General features: G+C 42.3%; 1 protein-coding gene across 2 annotated transcripts in view; it reads left to right on the forward strand.

Annotated features, from left to right (window-relative positions):
- The first annotated feature begins 1638 nt into the window (after window positions 1-1638).
- The window catches only part of RIMBP2 (RIMS binding protein 2), a 711286-nt gene continuing 691526 nt past the window's right edge, over window positions 1639-21398 (forward strand). The window contains exon 1 of one of the 2 annotated variants that reach the window (XM_073676113.1): window positions 1639-1860. In XM_073676113.1, coding sequence (XP_073532214.1) covers window positions 1837-1860 — 24 coding nt within the window. In that variant the 5' untranslated portion in view covers window positions 1639-1836. Of the gene's footprint in view, window positions 1861-13558; window positions 13578-21398 lie in introns of those variants that run through there. The other variant, XM_073676112.1, reaches the window with a different exon arrangement.

Here is a 21398-nt window from a genome sequence, read left to right on the forward strand (position 1 = left end):
AGACTTCTAGTGGTCACTAAGGGATTAAACAATGTTTTACCTCATAAAAAGAATCAGCTGCGATCCCTTGCTCTCCTGTCTGTATACTCTTTTGCTTCCTTCCCCGCCCAGGAGCTGTGGTATGATCAGACCATGTTCCTACACCGTCACACACAGCCATTACACAGCACACAGCAGGGGCACATTTATAAGATTATCTCAGCACAGGAACATTTTATTTAAACACATCCAATTGTGGAAGTTATTATTATTCCAAGATCTATTGATTACAATTACATTTTGTTTGTGGGGAAACCCCTTTAATGCATGGTGCTGTCAATGAAGAGTTGGTCGAAATTCCTATAAAAATGAATAGGATTTCATACTATTTTTGATTTACAGTAGTGTGCTCTTCTATAAAATTGTGGCATATCCCTCGGAAATGCCATAAATGTACAATGCCCCTTTATTGTACAATATGGGATACCCATTTAAGTTGCTACAATGTAGAGAATAAAGCATCTGCCAATGGAAATGTAAACTTAGTTTACCAAAATTACATTTCAGGCTCCCACTGCTGTTTTTTCAGACAAACTCCATACAGCAGTCTCTGAAGGCAATGTATCAGAAAATGATCTATGGTTTAAATCCACTTTTTCTGTTTGATGTCACAGCTCCTCCTGCTCCCCTCTCGCTTCACAATGACTTTTTCACACGCTCATTAGATGCTTCAGCACCAAGCTGGATCTCAATTAGTTTATTGCTGCTGGTATACTTGCTACTGTTGCTGAAAATCCACAAAAACATGATTTAAACAATAGGCCATTTTCTACGTATATTTCCCTTTAAGACACTTCATGACTGGAGATCATTGTACTCTATAGGTATATAAAGCCAGGTTCACATCAGATCTAAACATATTTTGATCAGTCACAAAAGAAGAAAACCTGAATACTGGTGTGGAGTCGTCAGTGGGTGATTTGTGGACACCAATGGCGATAACTTTAATGGGGTTTGTCAGGGCTCCATTATGGTGCTCATAGCTGGGACAAATGGTGCTGCACGCTGCTCTATCTTTTTCTGGCAAATAGGATAAAATCTGTAAGACCGACGTCTGTTATATGAACAGTTATACACACTACATTATAAACTGCTTGACTGAATAGAAAATGCAGCTGTATTATTTCAGCACGGTGTTTAATTTCACAATCCGCATCTTGGGAACGGACACATTTGTGCTCTTGCAGCCCCTGCGCATAAAAATAAGTATTAATGTGACTGTCTGGTGATGTGCTGATAAAGCAAACCTTTTCTGTAAGTGGGGCAGAGGGAGGTCTCACATGTGCAGCTTCTTATGATACTACTTAGAGTAATTCCCTTAATTTGACGTTTTGGTGTCACACATAATGTGTCCTGAACCTACCAAGTTTGGTTCCAATAAGGCAGTGGAAAGCTTATGATGGTGAGTGAATATGTAAAGACTTTAAAATTATTCAGATAATTTTAATAAAATGTGTAATTCCTTTTCTTTTCTTGCCCATTTTAGAGTGGTCAGTATTTCCCGTCTCCTATATTTACAAGCCTCATAAGCCAGTGTTAAAATTAGAACTGGCAAATTGCCTTCTACAAAGGCAGTGGGTCAAACCGTGCACCTGTGAAGTAGCTCAGCCCTATGTCATTTACACTGATTGGCCCTGAAGTCCGACAGCACAAGTCAAGACCACAACTTTATTCACGAACGTCGATTCATTGTTGAGTATATTGGTCTCCATACCTGGTCCCTCGCAATAAGGCTTCTAACATTAATGCTGCTTGGATTAAGTGAAGTCAACAAAACCAAAACATTTTCCTACAGCAATGGACAGCAAGACTGAAGATCTGGTATGTACTGACTGTGAATTATTTCGTGTCATCTGCTGCACTATAGTAAATAGCCTGGTGTCATGGCCACATGCTTTGACAAACACAATGTAGTGTTAAAGTATTTAGAAGGTTGAGGACACACAGAACTTCTAGATTTTTTTTCTTCTATATATTCTGGCTATTAATAAACTACATAGCTAGCCCTCATTCAAACGTCCGTTTTTCACGTATATGTTCTACCTAAGGTTTCACGGTAAGAATAGGTACTCATAGTCAATGAGGCTGTTCACATGTGTTTTTTTTTGTGGAACATATATCTGCAAAAATATTAGAGACATGTCCATCAATTTGAAAGATGAAAATCAATCATACCAGTCTATGGGTCCATGAAAATCACATGGCATCCGTGTGCTGTCCGTGATTAGCATTGCAAACAAGGCATACATAGAAATCATGGGGCCCCATAGCAGAAGTTTTAACTGGGCCCTCCTCCCCCACAAAAAAAGAAGGAAAAAAATAACTTTTGTCTGTCACAGTAGAGCATATCTCACAACTTTCCAGCCTTTACATAATAATTTTCCTCTTGAAGTCCTAGATTCCTCTTTCATTGCCCCCATAAAGTATGATAACAAAAGTGCCCCCCAAACACAGTATGATAACCCCATTGTGAATTCTTCCACATGCACAGTATAATGACCCTACTGTACCCTGCTTCAACTCTCAAGGCAAAGTATGGTGACCCCCCAACACAGTATGATCCCCCAACTGTGACTCCCACACAGCCCTCCATGCAGTATAATGGGAATACATACAGTATAGTGTCCCCTACTAGCCCTCCAAACAGTGTGATGGTCCCCACACAAACCTTCACATTGTATAATTGCTTTCATACAGTATAATGGCCCCACATAGCCTTCCATATAGTATAATGCACTCCCCATAGTCCTCCATACAGGATAATGCTTTCACCATAGGGTAAAATGCAGCTCCCATATAGTATAATGCACCCCACAGTCCTGCAGTATTATGGCCACCACGTACTCGCTGATTTTTAAAATAAATACAATACTTACATCTCCTCGTACCCCTGCTGCTTCAGTCTCTCTGCAGCTCGTTTCAGCAGCTCCACTGCCTGACGCAGCTTGGCGCGATGTCATCGCACCTGCTACGTTAGATGCAGAGAAGGAATGATGGGAGAGGGAGTGTCACTTGACGCTCTCTCCACCATCATTGCTGTCAATTGTATCGGCATCTGTCAAAAAGTTGAATGGGGGGGGGGGGGGACAGCGCCAGGGGCGTTGGCACCGGGCCCCCATTGGCTCACGGGCCCCATAGCAGTCGCGTTGCCTGCCGCCATTGGCGGTATGCGGCACTGATTGCAAAGGATTGTAATTTATTCATACAAGAAAATCACTGATGAAACTCCGATGATTAAAACTGACACTGACCAAACTTTGATAAAACTGATCCAAAACACTGACGCTCGCACCTGGTGTTTTTTTTTGTACATGAAAAACACTAATGTCCGACGCCTAAAGCTGAGAGGACAGTTGTACTTTCTTCTGGAGGAATTCTCTACAGGAATCGAGGGCAGTATAAAACAGGAGTGGAGGACCTGATTCCAACAGTGTCACTGAGGCCATGTAGCATAAATGCTGTTTTTTTCCATTGTTTTTTTTTTTTTGTGTAGAAAATATGCTGTTTAACAACTCAAGCTAACTGGATGTACAGGTGCTTCTCACAAAATTAGGATATCATCAAAACGTTAATTTATTTCAGTTCTTCAATACAAAAAGTGAAACTTCTATTATATAGTCATTACAAACAGAGTGACCTATTTCAAGTGTTTATTTCTGTTAATGTTGATGATTATGTCTTACAGCCAATGAGAACACAAAGGTCATTATCTCAGTAAATTAGAATAATTAACAAAAAACACCTGCAAAGGCTTCCTACGTGTTTAAACAGGTCCCTTTGTCTGTTTCAATAGTCTCCACAATCATGGGGAAGACTGCTGACTTGACAGATGTCCAGAAGGCAGTCATTGACTCACTCCACAAGGAGGGTAAGCCACAAAAGGCCATTGCTAAAGAAGCTGACCATTGACAGAGTGCTGTTTCCAAGCATATTAATGGAAAGTTTAGTGGAAGGAAAAAATGTGGTAGAAAAAGGTGCACAAGCAACCGGGAGAACCGCAGCCTTGAAAGGATTGTTAAAAGGCCATTCAAAAATTTGGGGGAGATTCACAAGGAGTGGACTGCTGCTGGAGTCATTTCTTCAAGAGCCACCACACACAGACGTATATGGGACATGGGCTACAATTGTCGCATTCCTTGTGTCAAGCCACTCATGACCAATAGACAACGCCAGAAGTGTCTTACCTGGGCCAAGGAGAAAAAGACCTGGACTGTTGCTCAGTGGTCCAAGGTGTTGTTTTTCAGATGAAAGTAAATTTTGCATTTCATTTGGAAATCAAGGTCCCAGAGTCTGGAGGAAGAGTGGAGAGGCACACAATCCAAGCTGCTTGAGGTCTAGTGTGAAGTTTCCACAATCAGTGATGGTTTCAGGAGTCATGTCATCTGCTGGTGTAGGTCCACAGTGTTTTATCAAGACCAAAGTCAGCGGAGTCGTCTACCAGGAAATTTTAGAGCACTTCATGCTTCCCTCTGCCGACAAACTTTTTGGAGATGGAAATTTCTTTCTCCAGCAGGACTTGGTACCTGTCCACACTGCCAAAAGTACTAATACTGATTGGCCAGCAAACTCACCTGCCCTTAACCCCATAGATAATCTATAAGGTATTGTCAAGAGGAAGATGAGAGATACCAGACCCAACAATGCAGAAGAGCTGAAGGCTGCTATCAAAGCAACCTGGGCTTCCATAACACCTCAGCAGTGTCACAGGCTGATCGCCCCCATGCCACGCCGCATTGATGCAGTAATTGATGCAAAAGGAGCCCCGACCAAGTATTGAGTGCATTTACTGAACATACATTTCAGTAGGCCAACATTTCAGATTTTAAAAACATTTTTCAAGCTGTTGTTATAAAGTATTCTAATTTACTGAGATACTGACTTTTGTGTTTTCATTGGCTGTAAGCCATAATCATCAACATTAACAGAAATAAACACTTGAAATAGATCACTCTGTAATGACTCTATATAATGAGTTTCACTTTTTGTATTGAAGAACTGAAATAAATTAACTTTTTGATGAGATTCTAATTTTGTGAGAAGCACCTGTAATTTCTTGAAAACTCACTGATGAGTGTGTAAAGACGTTGTTTAACTGGTTATTTTTAGTGCGTTTGTATTAGGAGCCTGGAAAATCACTTGTAGAAAAAAATCCAATTGCGTTTCTAAGAGCAGAATTTCTGCTTCAAATATTTACAGGAAAAAAAATGCATCAAAAATAGAGGAAAATGCTGCATTAATCAGAGCAAACTATTGAGACACCTGCAGAGGAACGCAGCATTTCTACACGTGGCAACGAAGCTTTACTAACCACCTTGCTGTACAGTCGTAGCCAAATGTTTTGAGACTGACACAAATTTTGGTTTTCACAGTTTGCTTGAGTGTTTTTACACTTTTTAATCAGAAGTTTCTATGGTTACTGAAGTACGATTATAAGAATTTAAAAAGTTTTTAAACTATTGACAACTTTTTATACCAAGACTCCATATGTAGTGCTCCTGACTTATGACAACCCAATTTTGTCTAATCAATGTCTTGGAGTGTCAACATTTTTGTGCTTTTGTTTATCCACCTGCTGTTTCAGGATTGACCATAGGTTATCAATGAGATTGTAATCTGGGGAGTTTCCTGGCCATGTTTTGTTCACCGAGCCACTTGGTTATCACTTTTGCCTTGTGACATGGTGCTCCGTCAAGCTGGAAAAATAATTGTTCATCACCAAATTGCTCCTAGATCATTGGGAGAAGTTGCTCTCGAAGGAGAATTGGGTGCCATTCTTTATTCATGGTAGTGTTCTTAGACAAAATTGTTAGTAAGCCCACTCCTTTGAATGAAAAGCCCACATAGATGGTTTAAGAATATTTTACTGTTGGCATGATACAGGACTCATTGTAGCGCTCACCTTTTTTTCTCCGGACAATCATTCTTCCAGATGTTCAAAAAAGTTTGAAAGGGGCTTCATCAGAGAAAATAATTTTGCAGGAAGTACAGAAATTGGAATGCATAGAACTGTAGTAAAGTTATTTTCTCTGATTATTTTCCCATATTGTCCATCCATTAAGCTTTTGTTATAAATTCAGATTTTCCAAAGCAATAATTAACATATGGCACAAACAGGGTCGTCATTTGATCGGCCATTTTGTGGATCATGCTTCAACATCTACACACTCATTCCAGACTCTTCGGGAAAACTCCCCTGAGTTACATATAGATTTAGCTGTTTATTTACCAGCAGCAAGTTATGTAGGCAAATTCCTCCAAAACATTCAAATCATCTGTGAGTGGGACTGAGCTCTCTATAGGGTCACAAGGGTCCATACTACTGCTCTCTCTAAATATCTTCTCACACACATTACATTTAGTACCTGCGCCACTGGCTACTCTGACTGGAGACTTTCATTGCCTGACACTGACATTTCAGACTTGCTATCCATGTTGACTTGTTCCTTAAAAACACGCTCTAAGCCTGCATCACATATTGCCTGTGGTTGTGTGAGGTGACACACTTGACCATCTTTGTACCCTTTTGATATGTTCTGGGGACTTTTGGTTGGGTAGATCCCAGGAAATACAAATACACCAAGGCCCTAGAAAAACTCTTACACCTGATCTCAGCTTCCGTAAAAAAAGCAATCCTTTAAATTTGGATATCTTCCCAGGTACCACCACATATCCTAAATATAATTTAACTATCCTTTTTTTTCTCAATTGGACTGGGTAGAGGCATCCATCCTCAAATATTTGAGAATGGAACAGTGACACATAGGAAAGTTTCATTACCATTCTAAAGTCAAAACGCACTTCCAGAACATAACTTGGTACTTGGAAAGAGAACTACTAGCAGGCCCACTAATTTATCTCACATAATGCACCTTGAAAAAATAAAAGCACATGGGATCCACAGAGCTCCTCCCACCTTCTCATCCCTATTTCCTGCCATTATGAATCTCCAAGTCATTACGAGATCGTAGATACCAAACATGTATAGGTTCTTTTTTAAGTGGTGAAAAAAAAAATCCAAAGTTTGTTTAAAAAAAAAAAAAAAAGTCGCGATTTTCCGAGACCTGTAGCGTCTCCATTTTTTGGGATCTGGGGCTGAATGAGGGCTTATTTTCTGCACACTGAGCTGACGTTTTTATTGATACTATTTTCGGGTAGATACGATGTTTTGATCGCTTGTTTTGATTTTATTGCAATGTTGCGGCGACCCAAAAAATGTAATTCTGGCGTTTTGATTTTTTTTTATCACTACACTGTTTAACAATCTGATTAATTATTTTTATATATTGATAGATCGGTCGATTTTGAATGCAGCGATACCAAATATGTGTATACGTGATTTTTTTTTTATTTTATTTTGAATGGGGTGAAAGGGGGGTGATTTAACCCCTTAACATCTGACGTACTAATACGCGTCTGTGCCCTGGGACTTAAGAGCCAGACCCGTATTAGTACGTCATGGCGATAGCGCGCGCACACAGGCTGTGCGGGCGCGATCGCCGCAGGGTGTCAGCTGATTGTCACAGCTGACACCCGGTACTATGTGCAGGGAGCGGTCCTGCACCGCTCCCAGCACATTAACCCCCGCGATGCTGCGATCGAAGTCGATCGCGGCATTGCGGGGGCAAGGGGAGGTGATCGGCGATACTCACCTCCTCTTCCGGCTTCCAGCGCAGTCTGCAAAGGCTTCCCGGGTGTTGCCATGACGACCCGATGTCGTCATGACAACATCCGGGTCACCAGAGAGCAGGAAGATTGCTTGGACATGCGCAGTGCATCTCCAAGCAATCTTCACACTGTGCACTTCTGACAGCCTTCATGGCATAGGGATGGTGCTCCATTCCTGTGCCATGCAGGCGATCAGAAAAAAAAAAGTGAAAGTCCCAGAGTGGGACAAAGTAATAAAGTGTATAAACTGTGTGAAAGTGGAAAAAAAAAAAAAAAAAATGTGCAAAAATATTATAAAAAAATAATACACCAAAAATAAAAATATAATGTACCCATCAATAAATATTATTATAAAAAAAATTAGAAAAAAACAATAAAAGTAAACATATTTGGTATCGCCGCGTCCGGAACAACCTGACCTATAAAACTGTCCCACTAGTTAACCCCTTCAGTGAACACGGTAAAAAAAAAAAAAAAAAAAACCGAAGCAAAAAACAATGCTTTATCACCATACCGCCAAACAAAAAGTGGAATAACACGCGATCAAAAAGACGCATATAAATAAAAATGATACCGCTGAAAACGTCATCTCGTCCCGCAAAAAACAAGCCGCCATACAGCTCCATCAGCCGAAAAATAAAAAAGTTATAGCTCTCAGAATAAAGCGATACTAAAAAATATTTTTTTCTATAAAATAGCTTTTATTGTGTATAAGCGCCAAAACATAGAAAAATGATACAAATGTGGTACCGCTGTAAACGTACTGACCCGAAGAATAAAGCTACCTCATCAATTTTACCACACGCGGAACAGAATAAAAAAAAAAAAAAAAAAAAAAACAATTCCTGAATTGTTGGTTTTTGTTTATTCTGCCTCCCAAAAATCGGAATAGAAAGCGATCAAAAAATGTCACGTGCCTGAAAATGGCACCAATAACAACGTCAAGTCATCCCGCAAAAAACGAGCCGTCACATGACTGTCTGCCAAAATCTGGAAAAATTATAGCTCTCAAAATATGGCGATGCAAAAACTAGATTTTACAAAAAATGCGTCTTTTAGTGTGTGACAGCTGTCAGTCATAAAAACCCCATATGATTCTGGCATTGCTGTAATCACACCGACCCAAAGAATAAAGTCGTCTAATCACTTATACCGCACAAGGAACGGCGTCAAAAATAAACTCTTGGGTTAGGATTGGGCTAGGGTTAGGGCTGGGTTTGGGGCTAGGGTTGTGCTGGGGCTAGGGCTGGGGTTGGGATTTTTTTCAAAAGTAAGAAAAAAAGATGACGATATGGCGACTAGTGTTGAGAGCAAGTGCTCGCTACTTGAGTTTGCATCGGGTGCTCTGGTATGCATTGAGTATCGTGGGTATTTGAGTGACATGCTCGAGTCTCTGCCCCATATGCTTCGCGGCCAAAAAACTTTACGGGGACTGCCTGCCATGCACGAGCGATCCCCGCATGTTTTTTTTTGGGTGTCTAATAACCGTGAAACATGCGGAGCAGGGACTCGAGCATGTCACTCGAGCACACGCTGTACATGGTGCATACCTGAGTACCCGATGCAAACTCAAGTAGCGAGCACTTGCGCTCAAGAATAATGACAACTTATTCAATATGATGACCTAATGTAAACAAATTCTGTGCCGTACCTCTGGGTTCAAAATGTTCACTATACAACTTAATAAAATCCTTGAGGGGTATAGTTTCCAAAATGGGGACACTTGTGGGGGAGCTCCACTGTTTAGGCACATCACGGGCTCTCCAAACGCGACATGGTGTCCGCTAACAAATTGAATGGAAAATCGGCTCAAATTGTTAGCGGACGCCATGTTGCGTTTGGAGAGCCCCTGTGTGCCCAAACATTGGAGCTCCCCCACAAGTGACCCCATTTTGGAAACTAGACCCCCCAAGGCACCTATCTAGATGCATAGTGAGCACTTGGAATCCCCAGGTGCTTCACAAATTGATTCGTAAAAATGAAAAAGTGAAAAAAAAAACACTTTTTCATTTTTATGAATCAATTTGTGAAGCACCTGGGGTTCCAAGTGCTCACTATGAATCTAGATAGGTGCCTTGGGGGGTCTAGTTTCCAAAATGGGGTCACTTGTGGGGGAGCTCCAATGTTTGGGCACGCAGGGACTCTCTAAATGCAACATGGTATCCGCTAACAAATTGAATGGAAAATCGGCTCAAATTGTTAGCGGACACCACATTGCGTTTGGAGAGCCCCTCTGTGCCCAAACTTTGGAGCTCCCCCACAAGTGACCCCATTTTGGAAACTAGACCCCCCAAGGCACCTTTCTAGATGCATAGTGAGCACTTGGAATCCCCAGGTGCTTCACAAATTGATTCGTAAAAATGAAAAAGTGAAAAAAAAAAACACTTTTTCATTTTTCTGAATCAATTTGTGAAGCACCTGGGGTTCCAAGTGCTCACTATGCATCTAGATAGGTGCCTTGGGGGGTCTAGTTTCCAAAATGGGGTCACTTGTGGGGGAGCTCCAAAGTTTGGGCACAGAGGGGCTCTCCAAACGCAATGTGGTGTCTGCTAACAATTTGAGCCGATTTTCCATTCAATTTGTTAGCTGATACCATGTTGCATTTAGAGAGTCCCTGTGTGCCCAAACATTGGAGCTCCCCCACAAGTGACCCCATTTTGGAAACTAGACCCCCCAAGGCACCTATCTAGATGCATAGTGAGCACTTGGAACCCCTAGGTGCTTCACAAATTGATTCGTAAAAATGAAAAAGTGTTTTTTTTTTTCACTTTTTCATTATTACGAATCAATTTGTGAAGCACCTGGGGGTTCCAAGTGCTCACTATGCATCTAGAAAGGTGCCTTGGGGGGTCTAGTTTCCAAAATGGGGTCACTTGTGGGGGAGCTCCAAAGTTTGGGCACAGAGGGACTCTCCAAACGCAATGTGGTGTCCGCTAACAATTTGAGCCGATTTTCCATTCAATTTGTTAGCGGATACCATGTTGCATTTAGAGAGTCCCTGTGTGCCCAAACATTGGAGCTCCCCCACAAGTGACCCCATTTTGGAAACTAGACCCCCCAAGGCACCTATCTAGATGCATAGTGAGCACTTGGAACCCCTAGGTGCTTCACAAATTGATTCGTAAAAATGAAAAAGTGAAAAAAAAAACACTTTTTCATTATTACGAATCAATTTGTGATGCACCTGGGGGTTGCAACTGCTCACTATGCATCTAGATAGGTGCCTTGGGGGGTCTAGTTTCCAAAATGGGGTCACTTGTTGGGGAGCTCCAATGTTTGGGCACACAGGGGCTCTCTAAACGCAACATGGTGTCCGCTAATTATTCAAGCAAATTTTACAATCAAAAAGTCAAATGGCGCTCCTTCCCTTCCGAGCCCTACAGTGCGTCCAAACAGTGTTTTTTCCGCAAATATTGGGTATCTGCGTGCCCAGGGGAAATTGCACAACAAATTTTGCGGTCCATTTTTTCTTGTTACCCCTGTGAAAATAAAAACAATTGGGTCTAAAGTAACATTTTTGTGAAAAAAGTTAAATGTTCATTTTTTTCTTCCACATTCAAAAAATTCCTATGAAGCACCTGAAGGGTTAATAAAGTTCTTGAATGTGGTTTTGAGCACCTTGAGGGGTGCAGTTTTTAGAATGGTGTCACTTTTGGGTATTTTCTGTCATAAAGACCTCTCAAAGTGACTTCAAATGTGATGTGGTCCCTAAAAAAATGGTTTTGTAAATTTTGTTGGAAAAATGAGAAATCGCTGGTCAACTTTTAACCCTTATAGCTCCCTAACAAAAAAAATTTTGGTTCCAAAATTGTGCTGATGTAAAGTAGACATGTGGGAAATGTTATTTATTAACTCTTTTGTGTGACATATCGCTCTGATTTCAGGGCTTAAAAATTCAAATTTTGAAAATTGCAAAATTTTCAAAATTTTCGCCAAATTTCCGTTTTTTTCACAAATAAACGCAAGTGATATCGAAGAAATTTTTCCACAATCATGAAGTACAATATGTCACGAAAAAACAATCTCAGAATCAGGGGGATCCGTTGAAGCGTTCCAGAGTAATTACCTCATAAAGTGACAGTGGTCAGAATTGTAAAAATTGGCCCGGTCATTAACGTGCAAACCACCCGCGGGGCTTAAGGGGTTAAACTTTTTAGATTTTTTTTTTTTTTTTTTTTAAACATTTTTTTTCTACTTTAAACTAGCTTTAATAGTCTCCATGGGAGACTAGAAGCTGCGATCATCTGATCCACCTCTACTACACACAGGTGATGATCCGATCACCTGTGTGTAGCAGAAATGTTCACTGACTATGAGCGCCAACCGCTGGGCAGCGCTCATAGCCTCCCAGCAATGACAACCGACGTCCTTCCTGCACGGCAATGTTAAATGCCACTGTCAATCTCCGCATTTAACATGTTAACAGCCGCGGGTGGATCGCGATTCCACCCGCGGCTGTTAGGGGCACATGACGACTGATCAGATCAGCTGTCATGTCCCTGGAAAGGTGCGGGCTCAGCGCTGGAGCCTGCAACAAAGAGAGAGACACGCCATGTGCCTTACATGTATGACACATGTCAGAAAGGGTCTTTCAGGATTAATGGTCTAGTTTTTGATAACCTTAATAGGACACCCTTGACATGAATAAAACAGATTTCTCATTGCTTTATTATATGAACTGAAATCGTTAAATACCAATATACTAAGCCTTCACTAAACAGTATTGTCTCGTAATATCTTGCATACCTGTTTTGTTTTCTCTCTACCTTTATGACTTTCATGTCTTAAGAAACAGAAAAAAACACAAGTTAAACCATATGAAATGCTTATAGTTGTACTTCAGTAATAATAGAAACATCTAACTAAAAGATCTAGAAAACATTGAAGCAGCAAACTCTGAAACCAAAATCTGTGTCAGTCTCCAAACTTTTGCCCATGACTGTAGTTTTGATATCACAGTTTCATCTTCTTCAGCTCTGCTAGTCCTCTCAATGATGATCTCTGTATAACCCCGCTTACACCATTGACCATTTTCTACTTCCATAATGCATTGGCAGAAAGCTGCCAATCAATGGTGGGGGGCCGGGTATAGCCGAAGCGCATGAATATCGAGGACTGGCAGAGATGTAGTCAATTAAACAATGTTTTATCAAAACTACAGCAAGAATACAAATCGATTACACAGTGCTTGACTCAGGAACAAAAACTCTAATTTATGGTAATCTTATATAGTCTTTCATATATTTTTTTTGTTTAGGTAGAAATATAGCATCTACTGCATTTTGTATTTTTTCGATAAATATTGTTATAAATTACATGTATTGTCATAAACTTCAAAAACATAACATTGTTTGATACGTTGAGACATTTACTTAATGAACTTGACTGTGAAAACAGTCTTATTTTTATTTTATATTCTTTTTATTGTTAAGCACTCTAGGAAATAATGTGAAAAGTAATTATGAGCCGGTTTTTTAATAATAGTGGCTAATATTCAGCTGCTGATTATTTATAATGCAGTGTTATTGGAGAGAATGAAGGCAAGTGTTTCTGTTCAGCAAGGCCAGGAAATGACTTTGTATACCTGGATGGAGATAATCTGTATTAGCTGATGAAAGGGCACAGCTGAATCTTTTCTAATACGCGGCTCCACCCCTTGGTAGGGATAATAGCATACTGCAGGCTCTGATTTCATTCTGCATGTAACACTATGCAACATCTCCATCAGTTTGGGGATGGGTCCTCGGATTACCTTTTTCTAGAGCTGCTTTTGTTGTGATGGTGGAAGTTGAAAAAAAGTTGACTCCTCAGCATCTGTACAGAATGTCTTTTCCTGCCGAATGGGATGCATTATACGTCTGAATGTTACAATTGTAAGTATTAGAAGCCAATATAAAGGTTAATGCGCAGTTAATATAAATATATATATATATATATATTATGGAGATGCATGATATTGTGATGACTAGCTATCTTGCACAGTGCATTTATTTGCTGTTTATAATAATCATGTTTTTTGTTATTTATTCAGTTAGTTACTATTGTATTTTAGTATTTGTGGTATCTAAAGTTGCAGGTAATATTCTTTTTACTATTTTACTACTATCCTAAGGATAAATTCACCAGCAGCAGATTAGGTGCTGAAATTTGAGACTGTCCCAATCATCTGATTGGATCTTGTAGAAATCAATGTTTGCTGCAAAAAAAAAAAGCTATTTCGATAAATGGCACTAATATTCAGTTCAGAAATCTCAGCCACAACTTGGTTGCATGTAAATATTACACCCCAACTCTTATTTGGACTCGTGACTCGTGTGTACATCACAATAAGAGGACCATAGTTAGTAAAATATTGCTGCATTTTTCACAGTTAACGCCAACAACTTTTCCTTATAGCGACAATCTATTTATTATGCCTTTGTGTCAGTTACGTGAGGCTTTGTTCTAGATTTCCTCCAGTAGAAGTCGTAACAAATTTCATTAGGGCAATGGCTGTCAGGATTCGGTGGGAGTTGTAGTTTTGCAAAAATTTTGTAAACACAGCAAGAATAATGTGCAAATAATACAAAATGTACTGTGTCCAGTTTACAATAATGTCCTATCGCCTGTGTTAGTATATATAAACTTGGATTTCAAAGATTTTGGACAATGAGAGCAATTTTAGAACTTCGTCTGTGTACACTGGAGCAATTAAAGCAAAGCCAGCATAGACATTCTGCTTTAATTAACGGTTTTCCCAGAAATTTTGAATTAACCGTTTAGGAAGCGCGGTAATTTTTTATTCCGAGGTTCCTACGTTTTTACTTACTCAAAATTAATTGGACAGCTGCCTGGAAAGCCGTTTCATGGTCTGGTGGGGCATTTTACCTAATTATTTCACGGCAAATTAAGGAGATGAAATGTGTTCTATTAATTCCTCCATTAAAACGAAAGTTTTGAAATGGCGATATCAACAATTTGGTATATTCTTGAAAATAAATAATGCACTAGGGAGCCTAGCAATACCAAAGTAATGAGAAGAGTACAGAAGACAGCTGGTGAAAGCTTCCCCTACTTAAGAAAAAAACACTTAGGCTGTGTACCCACGATCCGGAGCCGCTGTGGGTTTGACGCTGACTTATGCAGCGTCAAACCTGCAGTGGCCAGCTGTTACAGCATAGTGGATGGAATCTGTACAAATCTCATGTCCACTATGCGTCTGTGGCACACCCGTGGGAACTGACATGTGGCGCGTCTTTCCAGACCGCAGCATGTCAATTTCTCCTGCGGGTCTGCATGCGGGCTTTCCCCATAGACCTAACAACCACTATGAGGAAAGTCTTCATGTGAAAAGAAAAAATGGCGGCCGCTCATTTGCATAGATGAGCTGAAGCCGCCGCCGGCTGTAACGCAGCGTCTGGGCCACAGACCTGGACGCATCATGGATACATACTCTTAGGTATTTCTGCAGCGTTTCTGCAAGATTCTGCACCTCTTGGCATCAAAATCTCTCTGGAAATTCCACGCTTTTTGATGCATTTTTTTTAATTTGCATACTTTTTTATGCATTTTTGCCTGCGGATTTGCCATGCGTTTTTTCCAATGCATTGTATAGGAAAAACGCAGGCAAATCCACACAAAAATGGACATGCTGCTTGTTTTTCTGCACATGAAATTCTGTAAGAAAACTTCCTGATCATGTGCACAGATCTTCCAAAATCCCATAGAAAATGTTGGGATAAGGCTTGCAATGCGTTTTTGGGGCCAAATAAGCGCGGATTTGCCCCAGCAAAAACGCATAAAAAATGCACCGTGTGCACATACCCTTAAAGAGGTTTCACCTCGCCACTCTTTTTAATTAATAAAATCACCATAGCCTTGTTAAAATAATATCACCTGTTGCATACTCTTCATGGGACTAGATCTGTTTTTCCACTGCTGCATTGGTGACTGTACAGGCTGATGACCTAATGTCTACAGCACTGCAGCCAATCACAGGGCTCAGCGGCTCATGTCCTCTACATTAGCTGAGCCTAGTGATTGACTGCAGTGCTGTTGATGTGACTGTGCACAGGCTGCAGTGATAATGTTATGTCAGCAAGTCTGCTGCCAATCCCTGGGCTGAGCAGCTCTATTGATGTAAAGGGCATGAACTGCTGGGCCCAATGATTGGCTGCAGGACTTTAGAGATGATGTTACCGCTGCAAGGTGTACTCACTTACCAGAGCAGCGGCAGAGACACAACTAACAAATGATTTTATTATTTTTAACACCCATTAGTTTCCTTAAACAGTCGAAAAGGGAAAACCCCTTTAATTGCATGTAGTCATGTCAAAAACAACGAGGAAGATGCACCATTATCCACAACAGGGGTGGGGAACCTTTTTTCTGCCAGGGACCATTTTGATATTTGAAACCTCATTGGGGGTCGTACAAAATTATTAACTTGACATTTTGGTCAAACATTTAATTAACTCATCCCTAATATGATGGCTAGAGCTGCTTCCCTTTGGTGCAATGTATGATGTTAGGTGGTAATGATGATTTTGCTACTCGTAACTGCTTTTCTAGGTTTGCGTCATTATAGAGCTCAGTTGACTCTTTGCAATGGATTTTGATAAGAGCTTGCAGCAGTAAGCTCTGAACACAGATGTATGTTAGGGCCCCGTCACACTAAGCGATGCAGCAGCGATCCCGACAACGATACGACCTGTCAGGGATCGTTGCTGCATCGCTAATACATCGCTGGTGAGCTGTCAAACAGGCAGGCTCACCAGCGATCAGGGGAGCAGCGATATCGTGGAAAGAATCGTTCCACGATGTCCTGCTCCCGTTACCAGCCTGCTGCAAGCAGGAGCAGGCTGGTAACTATGGTAAACATCGGGTTACTAAGCGCGCGTGTGCCCCTAGTAACCCGCTGTTTACCATGGATACCACTCTGCTACGGTGCGCGGGAGCCTCCGTGCACCGTAGCAGAGTGGTATCCATGGTAAACAGCGGGTTACTAAGTGCGCGCGTGCCCCTAGTAACCCGATGTTTACCATAGTTACCAGCCAGATCGTTGGTCCCGCTGGTCACACACAGCGATGTGTGCTGGCCAGCGGGAGGCTAACGACCAAAAAATGGTCCAGGACACTTTGCAACGATCAGCGACCTCACAGCAGGGGCCTGATCGTTGCAAAGTGTCACACACAGCGACATCGCTGGTGAGGTCGCTGGTGAGTCACCAAAACCGTGACTCAGCAGCGATATCGCTAGCGATATCGCTATGTGAGACGGGGGCTTTACACTACATGTCTCCTCACAGTGGCAATTTCATCACTGCTCACGTTACTTAGTAACTTACATTCAGCTCACATTACATTTACTCAAGCACCAGAGGGGTCTGCAGTAGTATAAATCATATAGGATACACAGAGACTTCCTTATATACATCACATAAGATACTTTGGCACTGCAGAATATACATCACACAGGAGACACTGGGGCTAGAGCATATACATCACATAGGAGACACCTTGGGCTGGAGCATATACATCACATTTATATATACACTGGAGTTGGGGCATATGCATCAAAGGAGATGTTGGGGCACATGCATCACAAAACCTAAAAAAAACAATGTTGGAATTGCTATTTTGCATAATTTCCCTGCACTTGGGTTTTTTTGTGTTGTCCAGTACATTGAGTGGTAAAATAAATAATAACATTCAAAAAACTACAACTTGTCCCCCAAACATCAAGCCCTCATATGGCTATATTCCGCATTAGGTCATGTCCGTGCCTTCCAGACTTCAGACTGGCATTAGCTGCAAAATATTCCATTTCAAGTATTACTAATAATGCTAATATGTATAAATGTTAGTTTGGACAAATACTTTTGGGCCTGTAGAAATGAAGGGACTACTAAATAGTGAGATTTTTTGAAAATGCCTTCAATTAAAGTTTATGGTCTACATTTCAATCACATCTTGATGGTTTTATTTTATACTAGAGATGAGCATATTCATTCTCAGGAGCGTGGTCCAGCTGCTTCATCAGTTTTCTGTGGCCATGGGTCAAATCATTAAATTGTTAGTAGGGATAAGCAAACTCGAATGGGAAGTTCGGGGTCTGTATCGGACACCTAGTGTCCGTTACCGATCCCCGAACACGGACTTTTTATGTGGTAGTACTGTGCTAAAAGCCGCTGTGTATACTCTGCAAACCCTTGTCTGTTGGAGTAATGCCCTTTAAGCTGCTGTTTACTCTGCACCCCCACCCCGCCTGTGGGAATACTGTCCTTTTAAGCCCCTGTGTGTACTCTGCACCCAACCGCCTGTGGAAGTACTGCCCATTAAGCTGCTGTGTTTACTCAGCACTCCCCGCCTGTGGGAATACTGTTTTTTAAGCCCTTTAAGCCGCTGGGTGTACTCTGCACCCCCCCCCCCCCGCCTGTGGGAGTACTGCCCTTTAAGCCTCTGTGTGTACTCTGCATCCCCCACCTGTGAGAGTACTGTCCTTGAAGCCTCTATGAGTACTCTGCACCCCCCCCCCTCCTCCACCTGTGGGTGTACTGTTCTTTAAGCCGCTGTGTAGTAGTTTGGGAAATAAATAATTGCAATCAGCTGTCTAGTTGCCATTTCTACGCCAAACCAATAATTTTACTAAACCCGTGAGTGTTTTCTAGTAGTGTGGCAAATAAGTAAATCTCAGCAGCAGCCATCTCTTCTCCATTTGTAGGCCAAACAAAAAGTCACTGTACCGCTCTGTCTATGCGAGTAGTGTGTGTAAAAATAATTGTAAGTAATGTGTCTAAAAAAATAATTGTACTCAACGTTTTTTGCGAGCAGTGTTTTTTGCGAGTAGTGTGTCTAAAAAAAATTCTACTCTACCGCTGTATCTGTAGGAGTTGTAGCTGTGCCTAAAAAATAACTGTGCCTTTAAGCATCTGCAACCCTGCCTCTGGGAGTACTGTGCCAAAAAGCCTTTGTGGGCCTTGTGCAGCTGTGTCTGTGTGAGTACTGTGCCTAAAAAATAATTATACTCTACCTCTGTGTCTGTACGAGTTGTGGGACTAAAAAATAGTTATACTCTGCACCCGTGTCTGTGGAAGTACTGTGCATAAAAACTATTTTTTCCACTCTGCAACCGTGTCTGTGGGAATACTGTGCCAGAAAAATCTGTGTGTACTTTGCATGCATCTCTGTGGGAGTACTCTGAAAAAAGCCGGAGTAGGGGTACTCTGCAAAATACCCCCTTCCCCCTTTTTTTTTTTTTCTTTTAATTTGGGTAGGCCCTAAAGTATTGTGAATGGAAAATAGAACAAACAAACTGCTGTGGACTCTAACAATAGCTGGGTGTGGCTGGTATACTTATACCTATACTATATTCAGCCAAAGGTACAGACAACAAGTCCTGTGGGATCCACGCCTGGTTCATTTTAACGAATGTGAACTTGCCCGCGTTGGCTGTAGACAAGCGCATGTGCCTAACTGTGATCACACCTCCTGCCAGGGCTGGCTTCAGCACCCGACGCATCCAGGCAAGTGCTGGGGCCCTGGACCATCAGGGGGCCCACTCGCCGTTGGGGCCCAGGCCGCTCCCCCAACATCTGTGCAAGGCCACTGGCGGTGTTTGATTGCCGGCACTTCACCAGACATGGCCACGCGCAGTGCGCTGTGCGGCTGTGTCTGGTAGTAATGACACGGCAGGGGCGACAATGCACCTTTAATTGTGCTTGTGTGTCGCCCCTGCTGCGTCTTTACTAGCTGACACAGACGCACAGTGCACTGCGCGCCACCATGTCTGGTGAAGTGCCAGCAATCAAACACCGCCAGCGGCCCTGCACAGATGCTGGGGGAGCGGCCCAGACCACGATGGCGATTGGGCCCCCCTGATGGTCCAGGGCCATGTCTGTGACACACGTCGGTGGCCCTGCACAGCCACATACCTCAGGAGCTGGACGGGAGACAGGCCGGGGGCAGGTGAGTGAGGCTTGTTGCCTGCTTCCCCAATCCCCATATTAAAAAAATTTCTAATGTTTGTGTTCATGTATGACTGTGTATATATATTTGTCTGTTTGTATGTGTTTTTAAGAATTTGTGTTCAAATATGCATGTGTCTGGGTATTGTGTGTGTATGTGCATGCCTGCATGTGTGCGCATGTCAGCATACTGTGTGTGTGTGCATGACTGCGTACTGTGTGTATGTACGTGTCTGCGTACTGTGTATGTGCGTGTCTGCGTACTGTGTATGTGCGTGTCTGCGTACTGTGTATGTGCGTGTCTGCGTACTGTGTGTGTCTGCGTGCTGTGTGTGTGTCTGCGTACTGTGTGTGTGTCTGCGTACTGTATGTGTGTCTGCGTATTGTGTGTGTCTGCGTATTGTGTGTGTCTGCGTATTGTGTGTGTCTGCGTATTGTGTGTGTCTGCGTACTGTGTGTGTCTGCGTACTGTGTGTCTGCGTACTGTGTGTCTGCGTGCTGTGTGTCTGCGTGCTGTGCGTGCGTCTCTGCGTACTGTGCGTGCGTCTCTGCGTACTGTGCGTGCGTGTCTGCGTACTGTGTGTGTGTTCGTGTGTGTCTGCGTACTGTGTGTGCGTGTCTGCGAACTGTGTGTCTGCGTACCGTGTGCGCGCGCGCGTGTGTGTGTATGTGCGTGTCTGTGTACCATGTGTGTGTGTGCGTGTCTGCATACCGTGTGTATGTGTGTGTACCGTGCGTGTGCTTGTCTGCATATATGAAGGATGAGGGGACAGCCTGGGCCCTGTCTTGTATACCTATATTTCTCTGCTGTATCTGTCCATCATGAATGTATGTGTTAAAGGGACCCACTAAGACTTTCGCCCGGGCCCACTAAAACCTGGAGCTGGGCCTGCCTCCTGCCATGCTAAACACAGGTTCCAACAGTACACTTTCTGAAGGGCAGGCCAGCACCTCCAAGGCGTAAAGGGCAAGCTCAGGCCGTGTATCCAATTTGGAGACCCAGAAGTTAAATGGGCAGACCTATCATTCAGTGTGTGGAGACGCGTGAACACGTACTCTTCCACCATGTTGTTGAAACTGTCCTGTTCATGGATTTGATCCCTTAAGCTTGTGTTTTGTGGTTGGCTTCTTTTTCAGCCGAGCCACAGGGGAGACACCTTTTCTCTGAGTGTTTGGGCTTTGTTTTCTGGCTGCAGTCTGTCTAGCTTAACATAGAGGTGGACAAAGGAAAACACATCACCTTTTGGCTGCAGCTTTATATTCTGCATCTCAGCAGGCGTTTCCTGCTGGTGCTAGATTTATTTAGATCAGGGATGTCAAACTCAAACACACAAAGGGCTAAAATGAAAATGAATGATGGGCCCCACATAGTCCTTCATAGAGTATTATAGACACAACATAGTCCTCCATACAGAAGAATGGGCCCCACATAGTCCCGCATACAGAATAATTGCCCCACATAGGGGTGGTGGTTCTGGTGTCGTGGACCAGATTTGGCCCACTGGCCAGAGTTTTACATGTATGATTTAGATGTTAAGACATTGTATTGATGTTTGGAGCCAGTCTGTGAGCTTTGGGCTGAGGATTTTCACTTTATTGTTTCTTTGCTATACTTTGCATCTCTGTTCTGTTTAACTTTAGTAAGTACACTGGATATTTGTTAAGAATAATTGCTTGATTCAGAGGCGTAGCTAGGGGTTCAGGTCAGGAAGGGGGGGGGCAAAACATCTGAGTGGGCCCCTAACAAGGT

The sequence above is a fragment of the Phyllobates terribilis genome, unplaced genomic scaffold (genome assembly GCF_046119375.1).
Source record: "Phyllobates terribilis strain yellow unplaced genomic scaffold, ASM4611937v1 Scaffold_1__5_contigs__length_1240528914, whole genome shotgun sequence".
Lineage (NCBI taxonomy): Eukaryota > Metazoa > Chordata > Amphibia > Anura > Dendrobatidae > Phyllobates > Phyllobates terribilis.